Source organism: Prionailurus bengalensis, chromosome B4, assembly GCF_016509475.1.
Source record: "Prionailurus bengalensis isolate Pbe53 chromosome B4, Fcat_Pben_1.1_paternal_pri, whole genome shotgun sequence".
In the NCBI taxonomy this organism is placed as follows: Eukaryota; Metazoa; Chordata; class Mammalia; order Carnivora; family Felidae; genus Prionailurus; species Prionailurus bengalensis.
Genome location: NC_057358.1, coordinates 16,586,030 through 16,598,843, shown reverse-complemented (window position 1 = coordinate 16,598,843; position 12,814 = coordinate 16,586,030). Strand labels below are relative to the sequence as shown.

At 39.1% G+C, this 12,814-nt stretch overlaps 1 protein-coding gene across 1 annotated transcript in view; it reads right to left on the bottom strand.

Annotated features, from left to right (window-relative positions):
- The window catches only part of MRC1 (mannose receptor C-type 1), a 98,347-nt gene that overhangs the window by 26,396 nt on the left and 59,137 nt on the right, over window positions 1–12,814 (bottom strand). Inside the window, exons 12-18 of the mRNA XM_043564788.1 lie at window positions 11,244–11,443; window positions 8,811–8,938; window positions 8,207–8,294; window positions 5,758–5,902; window positions 4,142–4,183; window positions 2,858–3,021; window positions 1,128–1,195 (exon numbers count right to left, since the gene is read on the bottom strand). Of these exons, the coding sequence (XP_043420723.1) occupies window positions 1,128–1,195; window positions 2,858–3,021; window positions 4,142–4,183; window positions 5,758–5,902; window positions 8,207–8,294; window positions 8,811–8,938; window positions 11,244–11,443 (835 nt within the window). The remainder of the gene's footprint in view (window positions 1–1,127; window positions 1,196–2,857; window positions 3,022–4,141; window positions 4,184–5,757; window positions 5,903–8,206; window positions 8,295–8,810; window positions 8,939–11,243; window positions 11,444–12,814) is intronic.

Genomic DNA, 12,814 nt, shown 5'->3' with positions numbered 1-12,814 from the left:
ATTAAAACAGATGCTTGTCCAGGGGCACCTGGGTGGCTCAGTCGGTTAACCGTCCGACTTTGGCTCAGGTCACGATCTCATAGTTTGTGAGTTCGAGCCCTGCATCGGGCTCTGTGCGGACAGCCTGGAGCCTGCTTCGGATTCTGTGTCTCCTTCTCTCTCTGCCCCTCTCCCACTTGTGCTCTATGTCTCTCAAAATATAAATAAATGTAAAAAAAAAAAAAAAAACAAAAATGGGGGCTTGTCCAAAGAAGCATCAAACATTTCTGATCTTTAAAATTAAGGAGTGTGAGTTTGGGTCTCTGTTTACTCAAAAATGGCAATAAGGGTCAAGCGGAACATATGTGGCTAGCACGTCTGCACACGAGCCAGGAAGACATATCTGTTCTTCAAACTTAGGAGAACATGTGTATTCATGAACAAGGAAAGAAACCCCAAAAATGTGCTAATTTCCTCCCTCTCGTAGCTTTTCCTGGCCCCTGTATCTAATGGAAAACAGTACAGTCATTCCTTTGGAAGGAAAGCGTTTCATGCAGTTGAAAGGGTATTTTCAAGGTATATTTCAAAGGTATAACAAGTAGGGCTGTTAAAGCAGTGAGTGGGGCGACATAGAAGGGCGGTTTAATTCTGTGCACCAAGGATGGTCCAAGTGGGAATCGTAATTTTAACAGTAAAGTCGGTACTCATATACGCAGCATGTATCTCCTTAGCAGGTGACTTACTAACATGTGATGACATCCTAAAACAAAAATAGGTGGAGTTTTGCACGATTAAATCAGACTTTGAATTGTTTACTTGAGAATTATGGTGTTCAAAATATTTAACTGGATTTTAAGAAATTCTTTTGCTTTCTTTTTAAGACGCTTTTTAGATTGAGAGCTCAGCAGGATTTTTTTTATAGATATATATACATCTTTATTTTTTTTTTTAATATATGAAATTTATTGTCAACTTGGTTTCCATACAACACCCGGTGCTCATCCCAAAATAAGCCCTCTTCAATGCCCATCACCTAGTCAGCAGGATTTTTAAAAATGCATTCAGCAAAGCCGAAGTCTCAAAATAACTGTGAGATGTTTATCAGATCCTCCTCTGAAGCAAAGTTGTCTTTATTTTGATGTACTTACATAAACTTTTTATCCAAGCTGATCAATAAGCCAATAAAATATGCTGGTTGTGCATCATTCCTGTTTACCTAAAAGATGGAAGTTGACATATATAGTTCAATCCATACTTACGTAATAAGAAAATTCTTAAACAAAACATACTTAGTAATGAGGCAACCCATTTGGGTTGTTTTCTAAGGAGGGATTCATGCAGAAATTTTGTGGTATATTCAAAGTTACGTCTTTCATAGAAATAGAAAGAAAAATATTGGGGCACTTGGCTGCCTCAGCCAGAAGAGCATGTGACTGACTCTTGATCTTGGGGTCCTGAGGTTGCACCCCAAACTGGGGGTAAAGATTACTTAAATAAACTTTTCTAGTTTTTTTTTTTTACTTAAAAATTTTTTTAATGTTTGTTTCTTTTTAAGAGACAGAGAGACAGAGCATGAACAGGGGAGGGAGGGGCAGAGAAAGAGGGAGACACAGAATCCAAAGCAGGCTCCAGGCTCTGAGCTGTCAGCACAGAGCCCAGCATGGGGCTCAAACCCATGAACTGTGAGATCATGACACTAGTCAAAGTTGGACACCGAATGAGCCACCCAGGCATTCCTTAAATTAACTTTTTTTAAAAAAAAAAAAAGAAAGGGGCGCCTGGGTGGCTCAGTCAGTTTGACGTCCAACTTTGGCTCAAGTCATGATCTCGCAGTTCATGAGTTTGAGCCCCACATCGGGCTCTGTGCTGACAGCTCAGAGCCTAGAGCCTGCTTCAGATTCTGTGTCCCCCACCCCTCTCTGCTCCACCCCTGCTTGTGCTCTGTGTCTCTGTGTCATTCAAACATGAATAAACATTAAAAATTTTTTTAAAAAAGAAAAAGAAAAATATGCATACTATATATGAACCTGAATTTATAAAGCAAATACCTTCAGTCATTCTCTGCAATAGCAAATGCCTATAGCAATTAGGTTGTTGGAGATATTCTTTAAAACAAAGTAACCATTTGGTATTTTGCATCTAAGGAAAGACTTTGTCCACATATATATTTGTGCAATATTAGGAAATATCCTAAAAAGTTCAAACCAAAATATATCCACAAAGATAAAGATAGGTCAGGCTACACTGGAATACCTTTGTAAGCAAATGATTTTTTATTCTTTCATTATATTCAACTTATTTTTTTTCTGCTTTCCCTCTTACCTCCTTTCTGGCAAGCAACAAGGATGCCATGATGATTTGTAAAGAGAAATATTAAGCCAATACCTTTGGAAAACAATAAGCTATAGCTTCACTGTTATGTGATAATTTTGGAAGAACCAAGATTTTTATATGAATAATCAAGCTTTACGTTTAACAACAATTTGGTCCAACTAAGATAGATTTGTAAATTAACAATCGACCTAAACTAAATCAGAGGGTCCAGGACTGATACATAACAACTACTTAAGAATTATAATCTCTGAAAATCCAGTTGGTGAACTCAAAGTCATCACATATGGGTCCTTACCAAGCCGAGACTAAAAACTGCTTCTGGATGCTATGATTCTGCACTGAATATCTAAGCAATGAGGTCATTCATTCCTGTTATGGCCACCACCCACCTCTCCTCTGGCATTCATGTCTTCCCCTGACCTTAGAAACTTGAAATTTAGCCCCTCATTTGAAATTGCACCACAGGGTACAATCCACAGGTAGTGGATATTATCTTTGCTTATCACATGTGACTGTTTCATTCTTAAATTAATCATATTCTTACATATTTCCATAGAAACTTCTTTTTACTTTCACTCTGAATAGAAACAAGATCACCGAAGTTCCTCCTGCAAAATGCTCGGGCGTTGTCCATGGTCTCCTTTTCTTTGCTAAAGTAATACTGGTAGTCTTTGTAGATAACCCACCCATCTTCGGTGACTGGCGGATCTGAAAAATGAATGGAAAAGGGTGATGAATTTTCCCGCAATAAATTCAAGAATCTGGTACGTGTGATGCACCAAAGTAAAAAGGGCAGAGTAGCTTTGTCAGAGGTATCAGCAAGTCTGAGAGCCCAGAATAAGCAGGATATTTATGCCCAACACAGACTGAATTACTTAAGGGCAGAGATCCACTCTGCACCAGATCTGGAACTCTATCTTCTCCATTAAGTCCTATGTATCATCATTGGGTAAAAGAACTCCCAGTGCTACTTTCATCAAAGGGATCACATAGCAAACACAACTTACATACCTGGACCTATGACGTTCGGAGTTCAAGAAGTGAAAGCTGTGAGAAATCAGTTGCATTCTTATACACCAATAATGAAGCAACAGAAAGAGAAATCAAGGAATCGATCCCATTTACAGTTGCACCAAAACCCATAAGATACCTAGAAACAAATCTACCCAAAGAAGTGAAACATCTTGATTAAAATCGTGGTTGATCATGATTAAATTCAGGGTCTTTAGATGGAGCCATTATCCTAGATTATCTGGGTGGGCCCTAATGTAATCGCAAGTATCCTTAAAGAGGGAGATCTGACTGCAGAAGAGGAAAGCCACGTGACAAAAGAAGCAAGATTGCTACATTGCTGGTTTTTCAGGGTGCAGGAGGGGGGACACAAGCTAACTTTAAGGGATGCAGTTCTAGAAGGTGGTAAAGACAAGGAATCAGATTCTCCCCTAGAACCATGGGAGGAAGCATGGCCTTGACAATTTTGGCCCAGTGAAACTGAGCTCCTGTTTCTGACCTCCAGACCTGTAAGGGGGAATAAATGTGCTTTGCTTGAAGCCACCAACTTTGTGGTAATTTGTTACAGCAGCCATGGGGAACTAATAGAGTACTAAAGAGAAAACCTGGGCCCTTGGGTTTGATTCAAGAGCCCTTGACACAGTGTATTAAAATGCTTTGCTTTTGTGCCTATGAGCATTTGTCTGGAGGAAAGGATCCATACTCCCACAAGGTTCTCAGAGATATTAAGAACTCTGTTCTTCCTGGGTGAAGGAAAGGAAAGGAAAGAGCAAAAAAGGCTATCAGTGTGGAGATCACGAAATAAGGAAACACCTACTGTCTTGAGGAGCTGGTGTTGGCTCAGGTTTTGGTGTTTGTCCTGGAAAACAAAAGAAAACCAGATTATAAAGTGTGCGTGAACTTCCGCAATCATATCTCCTTCTAATTTTCCTATTTTCGTGGGTCAAAACAGCTTAAAATGTAGCTCTTCCTTCTCTCCCTCTCTTCTACTCCTCAAATGCCCTAGCATGTTGTAGAGGAGAAGAATGAAGGCTAAGAGAATTAGTACAGTAATAGCCACTAGAAATTGGAAGACACTTTTCAGACCCAAAAATAGTGTCATCAAAAGGGAAGAAAGGAACACGAGTTTTAGAATCAGAAAGCCTAGTTTCAAATCAAACTGGGGTTTAAATTGCCTACCTTCAACTCTGTCAACTGCTAAAAGGAGTTAGTAGTATGTGTAAAGAGGTAGGATAAATTATGTGCATTATTGGTATGTAGAAGATATTTAATAAATGTCAGGGTGACAATTACACATCTTATAATGAGCTGTGGACTTACTTAAAATTTCATTATTTGAAACCATTAAAGATACACTATTGCCTTATAAAATGTTTTTTTTCCAAAGAATATTATGTTTATTAAATGTATCTTATCCTAAAAGTTAAATGAAATATTTTTCTTTCCAAGGAGTTAATGATATATCTGGACTTCGTTGGAATCTGATAAAAGGAATCAGGTTACCCAGCTTTTGGCTTAATGTAGTTAACATCTGGAAGAACAGAGTTACTAATAACATGTAAGGAAACTTACGCAGTCATTGGTAGCTAGGAGACTTCTAAAGAAAAACTGGCCACTCTTTATTCCTCTACTCTGAAAACTTTGAAAGCACTCATCTATGCCGGAGTGAGGAAAACAAGCAAACAGCACGAGAGCAACACAGGGTCTCTAGCAGTGGAGTTGGGACAGTAGCCAAGGTTCTCCAACAGCAGAGGGCAATGTGGTTCCACAAACTGTTTTAAAATGAGGAAGATTATGTATATTGTGGTTCAAGGGAAGGTCTGTTTGTTCCTTTATCTTAACAGAAGAACCTGGATCCTCTGACCTCAATGCCTGACTTGGATATGTGGAACTTTCTGAGTCCCAGATCGTGACTTAAAGTATGCACTGATACTTTTTGACAATCATAAACATAGTGGCTATAATAGCATCAGGGCCCCAAAATGGTGTTTGTTCTTTGTGTTGAATATTTATTTAAGAAATCAACATTTAGAATATTCAGACGTTGGGAAACTTTTACCTACTGGATGGCTAACATAGGTCAGAGGGTGAATATACCAAAGAAGAAACAGGATGCGCATTACTCTACTTACAGAGTAGAACACCCACCCACTCCCACCCTTGTAGAACCTGAGCCAGAATCACAGCTCGTGGGAACTATTTTAGAGGACGTGACTGTCATCCAGGATTCCCGGGTGGCCTTTTGATCTTCTGTTCCTTTGGAACATTTATCTGTGCTCATTGACTTCATTCTTATCCTGTGAAATGATGGCCCCTGCCAGTTCCCTTATTTGGTTATTTTGTCTGTTTGGTTCTGCTAATAAAAGGAAAACACTGGGATATCAGGAGGTTAGTTCTCCAATGTGAGATAGAATAGAGGACAGGTTACCATACCTTTTTGTATCTGGCAAATCCAGTTGTTAAGATGTTCACAGTTAATATCATTCCAGGACATACCAGAGTCACCTTTCAACTCGCCACAGTATTCAACATTTTGATAATTATTAGGTTCTCCATAAGCCCAATTTTCATATGAAACCTATGTCAGAAACATTACATTGCAATCATTAATTACGTATGTCATTTAAATCAGGCCATTGACAATCATTTATCTAAACAAAAGATAGAAAGGGAAGGTATATTAACATTTTTTAATCCATCCACTTTTTTTGCAATAGCTTTGTTTTGAAAGCAAGGTTTATGAAAATGGATTGGAAAGAAATAGCTTTCACTACATGGAAACTTTCAAAGATGAATAGAATATGCTATTATTATAACATTTTCTTCGGTCTTATTGATAGAATGGATCCAGGGCCTTGAAAGTGGGATTTCTATATAGGAAAAACCCAGCAAAAAAGCCCCACTTGTCAGTATTGGGTGTTCCTAAATCTCTAACCCATTCTTAAGTGGTAATATTTCAGTGTGACGTTGGAAACTTTCTCTTTATAGGTAGGATAGAGAAATATAATTAGTTTTTATAATAAAAGAAAAAGACTTACGAAATGCCGTTAACAAAGCTACATAACTCCGCCTAAAAGAACAGTGGAAATAAATGGAGGGCTGGGTGTAGAACCCCTTGCAGGTTTCAGTGTAGAATCATACCCAACAGAGTTTTAGGCTAAGCATTTTCCAGAAATATCAATATGAAATCCAAGTGTCAGTGGAGCTATCAAAGAAATCACCTTACTCAAGTGCCTTGAAAAGTTGCTGATGGGTTATAAGAGGAGGTAGAACTGAAATCACACAAAATCACTTCCTTGGATGACCAGACCACTAAATACTGCCAACACGTGTCACAGCCTCACACTTCCCCATTCTTCGGAATGGGGAAGGCTGACAAGGCCCAATGGTTATTAATGGATTCTCAAAAATTGTTTCCAGATCTCTTGCTCTATAAGAAGCTATAAAACACTCAACTTTTTATATTAAGTTTTAAATTTTAATTCCAGTATAGTTAACATAGTGTTATATTTGTTTCGAGTATACAATATAGTGACTCAACAGTTCTATACATTATTCAGTGCTCATCATGGTAAGTGCACTCTTAATCCCCTTCACCTATTTCACCCACCTCCCTCCCCTCTAGAAACCATCAGTTTGTTCTCTGTAGTTAAGAGTCCATTTCTTGATTTGCCTCTCTCTTTTTTCCTTTGCTCATTTGTTTTGTTTCTTGAATTCCACATATGAGTGAAATCATATGATATTTGTCTTTCTCTGACTGACTTATTTCAGCCAGAATTATATTCTCTAGCTCCATTCGTGTTGTTACAGATGGCAAGATTTCATTCGTTTTTATGGCTGAATAATATTCTGGAATTTTATGGCTGAATAAACATAAATGTTGATGGGCACTTGGGCTGCTTCCATAGTTTAGCTATTATAAATAATGCTGCAATAAACACAGGGGTACAGGCACACCTATGAATTAGTGTTTTTGTGTTTTGGGGTTAAATACCCAGTAGTGCAATTACTGAATTATATGGTAGTTCTATTTTTAAGTTTCTTAAAAAGTATTTATTTTTTGGGAGAGCACAAGCCATGGGGGGGGGGGGGCAGAGAGAGGGGGACAGAGAATCCAAAGCAGGCTCTGTGCTGACGGGAGGGAGCCTGATGTGGGGCTCAAACTCAAAAAATGCAAGATCATGACCTGAGCCAAAGTCTGACACTCAACTGATTGAGCCACCCAGGTACCCTTATTTTTAGCTTTTTGAGGATCGTCCATACTGTTTTCCACAGTGGCTGTATCAGTTTGCATTCCTACCAACAGTGCACAAGGGTTCCTTTTTCTCTGCATCCTCACCAACACTTGTTTAAAACTCAATTTCTGGGGCACTTGGGTGGCTCAGTTGGTTGAGTGTCTGACTTTTGACTCTGGCTCAGGTCATAATCCCAGGGTCGTGAGATCAGACCCCATATCAGGCTCCATGCTCAGCTTGCTTAAGATTCTCTGTCTTTCTCCCCCTGCCCCTCTCCCTGACCCACGCTCTCACTAAAAAATAAAAATAAAATAAAAATTTAAAAATACCAAACTTTTAAGAAGTTTAACTACTTGCACACCAATTTTGCATAATAGAATGAAAGCATTATTTTATTCAAGCTACCTAAATGAGTTTTCTAAAAATTTTTTTTAATCCAGCCAGTTATGCTTATACCTTGGGTGAACAGAATTAATTAGGGCAGGGGCAGAATAATGATCCTAGAATTGGATTTATTTTTGCATAGAAAAATGTTACTAGCTATCATAAAAACACGTTTCACCAAAGACTTGGATTAAGCCAAAGGGTAACATCGAAATAAATACATGATAAAGTGAGAAAACAATGTATCAAATCATATTACTCACAGGAGAACCGTCACTCCAAACAAAGCCCTCTGAAGGACTTCCATACGTAAGTCCCAACCAAAACAGTTCATGGTACGTCCCGGTAGCCCTGCAATTTACAAGACATAAAGAGAGCTCATACTATTGGATGAAACAAGTCTGGTTACTTAACGAGATTTCTATGGTTACCTAATGAGACAAATATGAGAGCTAATCAAATTTGAAAGTTGTCTTTGAAACCTAAATTAGTACACAGGTAAAAAGACTCAATGACTATAAGCAGTATGCAACTGTGTGTTTTGGTACAGCCCATGAATATCCTCAAAAGGAGCCACCACTTGAGAATATATCATTATAAAGCACTGCAAGAAAGTCATTCATTTATTCACTTAATAACATGTATTGAGTGTCTTGTACTTTTATAGAGTAATTCATCACAGGATTTATATCGATAAAATTAAAGCATTCGTAGGTGAAACTAGATAAAAAAAGGTCCTATGGATTTGGGAAATAATACAGCCACTCAAGGTAGCATTATGAGTCAACAATTTCAGAAATGTAAGACTTTTCTCAACATCAGAGCATCAAATAGGTAAAAGGAATATTATATACAAAAGACACTTACGCTATCAATCGCCATATTGCTTGCTGTTCCTCTTTATTATTGATACTAGCTAGATCACCACCCAGAGCTTTACAAAAATCTCGAGATTCAAACCATGTTTTCTTCTCGTGTTTTCCTTTTGCAAACAGCTAAGGATGATATAGTTTCAGAAGTTATTTTATACTTCATAGCTTATCAAATCAAGAGAAATAATTATTTACTTTTGATGAGATTTCATTTTATAGAAAGACACTGCTATGGTGTAAAACAATGTAATTGTCTTGGTTGAAAATCAATGTAGGAGTAAGTATTTGGGTAACAAAACATGTGGGGTGGTTTTGTTGAGAAAACCTTAGAAAATAAAAATGCTTCATAGCACAGAAGAAATTAGATTAAAGTCTTAAAAGTTTGATGCATTTGGCAGAATTAATTTGCTTAGATGGGAAAAATAGCATTGAAATGAGGAAGAAAAAACCACTTTTGATACAGGAAAAGTAAGGAAGGAAAACTTCAAAAAACAAAAATTGTGGCATAGTTTGTTATCCTGCTTAGCTTGAACAAACACCTGACAGTCTCAATATTTCATTGCTGGTGTCTTTTACAATGGCCTTGTCTTTTTTTCCTGACAGCTGCATTAAATTTTAATAGATTATATAAGTTAGGGAATATCTTGTATTATCCAGAGGGCTACAGTGAAATGGAATTCCAGACTAAGACATACCTATCAGTATGCAAATACTATAGGAGTCCATTGTATCCATCAACTTTTATAATTTTCATTCACTATTTCTCATGAGTCATGCTCCCCACCATTACAGGCTTGTGGGAAATGGGGTTGGCTTCCAATGGACTAGGGCTGCCCAGCCATCACCAAGCAACCCAAGGCAATCTTCACCTTGACCCTAACTTGAGCTCTCTGGACAAAAGTGCCTTGAGCAAGCTTCCACATCATTAACTCCCAAGACTCTGTGGGCACTGCAACCTGCTAGACTATGATATAAGACTTCGTTTTCTTAAATCAATTTACTATCACCTGAATTTTATTAATAGTTCCCACATCTTAATATGTACAAAGACGGTCTATATATTTCCAAACAAACCTACGTAAGCACCTCTAAAACTATATAATTTTCTAATGAAGCACATATTTCAATGTGTTGAATATCCACCAGGATAGCATCTCTACCAGAACCCTCATTCACTTCCCAGCTCTGGAGAATTCTGCCACTTCTTGCAAAATCCTGCTACAAATCTCCATAGCCTACCGCCCCCAGGTGGATGGCTGTGTATAGGACGAGCCTGGCCTTTGTGTAGTAAACCAAAAGTTTCCAGATGCAACAATAAACACCTGATTTGCTTTGCAATAGTCCTCAATTAACCCATTTCCAAAATCCTCTCTTGCCTTGGCCCAATGCATCCCCTTCTATGTAAATTGTGCATTTAGCCTTGACCTGCTAATCAGGATTGAACAAGTATTTAGCAATCTCCACTGCCAGTAGTGGGAATGACTAACCCAACTACTCACACCCCTTGAGTTACAGAAGACTAAACAGCCTCATTCTGATACACATTAGTAATTCAAGTTTTCCCTCAGCCTTACCTAACTGTCTTACAAGGCACACCATGGCCACATGCGACCAAAGGGTCTGAATAAAAGAGGTCCTGGGAGTAGGACGCTAAAGAACAATATCATTAAGGGGTAGAAAAGCACATTTCTGTATGTGACCAAATCTAACTTTCTCAAGAAAGGATATGACTTACAAGAGTGAAAAAAAAAAAAAAAGACCCAAATGCATAATTCACTGAGGTTTTTGTCTGTTTGTTTTGGTCAACTTGACTGCATAACGAGAAAATGGACGGTGTGAACTTGGAAGGTATAAAATGAGAGCAGGATATCAACTTGTCATTTAAAGGACACGGAACAGCCACGTGCCCCTACTTAGGAACGCTCTCATCGCCCATCGGGCATAACAAGGGGGCGGGGGGGGGGGCGCTAAATCACAACGATGGAGCATCACCTCCTAGATGACAATTTGGCATTAATGTCGACTCATTTATCAGTGCAATTACCTAAAAGCTTGGGCTCTGAGACCAGGGCAAAATGGGACGTGATGGGATAGCATGAGGGGAAACAGACATTTTCATGAAAAGTGCAAGCTCAGAGGAGGGCAAGGCAGCCTGGGGGGGGACAGTGGGAGGGTGACGAAGCAGAGCACGTGAAGAAAGCTGCTGTGAGTCGTGTTTGCAGCTCTAAATGCAACCGGTCATTAGCATGTACCCGAGGAGAGCTTTTGAAAACACAGAAGCCCAGCTCCCCTTCCAGATTCAGAGAATTAGACTTTCTACAGGTAGAGCCTGAGCACTGCGGTTTGGGGTTCCGTTTTAATTCCTCGCGTGACTTTTGAGGCTGAAACACAGTCCATGTTCTTTCTTAGCTTAGGAGATGACAGTCACCTTGAAACACAAGCTCGTTTTACTGCTGGCGCCCCATTCCTCCGGACATTTGGGTTCGGGAGTTGTTGTGGGCTCTGGTGGGCGAGTTACTCCCTCGGCCCAGTGTTTGCACACAAATTTTGCTTTTTCTTCGCATCTCAAAACATCCCACAAGCCCCCTGCAACTCCAGTTCTCATGGCGACACATCCTGCTTTTCGCCCTGTATTCAATACATAAAGGAAAATTCACTTAGCAGGAGCTACTAACGGCCGGCCCCGCTCGCAGGTCAAACCCGAGGGTCACCCAGGGCCATACACTCCTCAGGTGAAGAGAAAATATAGAGGAGAAATTACGGCCGCATTTGGCAACTCCTTTCTACTATTTTGAACTGTTGGTGACCTTTTATTTGTGTGGCCAAAATCCCTAACAGAATTATGAGCTCAGACGTCAGGGTTTTGATAGCATTTCGTGTTTCTAACATCGGGCAGGGTGTTCCCCACGTAGATACTTAATGATACAATAATTTTAGTAGAACAAAATTTACCATAATGGCAAAAACAGGGGGTTCATGGGTTTTTTTTTCTTTTTTTAAGAAAACGTTTGTAAGAGTCCCCTCCTCCGCCCCACAGGCCTTGGAGGTCTCTCAGGACAGAAATTCATCACACACTTCAAAGGGAGACACAAGTGAGCTAGAGATTTTTGTTATTCGTTGAATACTCAACTACCCTCGAACTTGCTTCCTTATCTCAGAAGGCAAATATCACCACCTACTTTACAGAGTAGTGATGAGTGCCAGCTTTCAAGGATAAAAAAAAGCATAGACAATGGGGACTATAATCAGCTTAATACTTTATAAATCTGTTTTACAGGTGTGATTATTTCCAAATAGTAATTCATTCAGAAAGAACTTTGAACATAGTAGGAGTCTTTGCTGGAGTGAGATGTTCTCTTACTGTTCTTTTAACGGACATGAAGCGTCTAGAGAGAAATCTCAAAGTTCTGGGGAGGCGCATCTTTTTCAAAACATTTTCTCTAAGATCTCTGATTCCCTATGGCTCTGATTTCATCCATTTTTATTCCCTAGGGACATTCCAGGATTAAGCTTTCAGAGTCCCACTGCTGAAGGAGCAACACGAAGAAAATTAAAGAGTAGGGCCTAGAAGTAAAAATTACCATTACCACTCCGAACGATACTTAACAACAACAACAACAACGACAACAACAAAAGTGTATAGTCAGCTCTTATTCTCCTGCCCAGTTAATTTAAAAATAAACTGAAATCGTTGGGGCTCCTGGGTAGCTCAGTCACTTAAGCATTTGAGTTCAGCTCAGGTCATGATCCCCCATTCGTGAGCTTGAGCCCCGCATCAGGTTTTGTGCTGACAGCTCGGAGCCTGGAGCCTGCTTCGGATTCTGTGTCTCCCTGTCTCTGCTCCTTCCCCCACTTGTACTCTGTCTCTCTCTCAAAAATAAATGAAGATTACAAAAACAAATTTTTTTTTAATAAAAATAAACTGAAATCGTATTGTTTTCAGAACATTCAAGAATTCACCAAGAATCACACTATCCAAATTACTGTCCTATTTTCCTT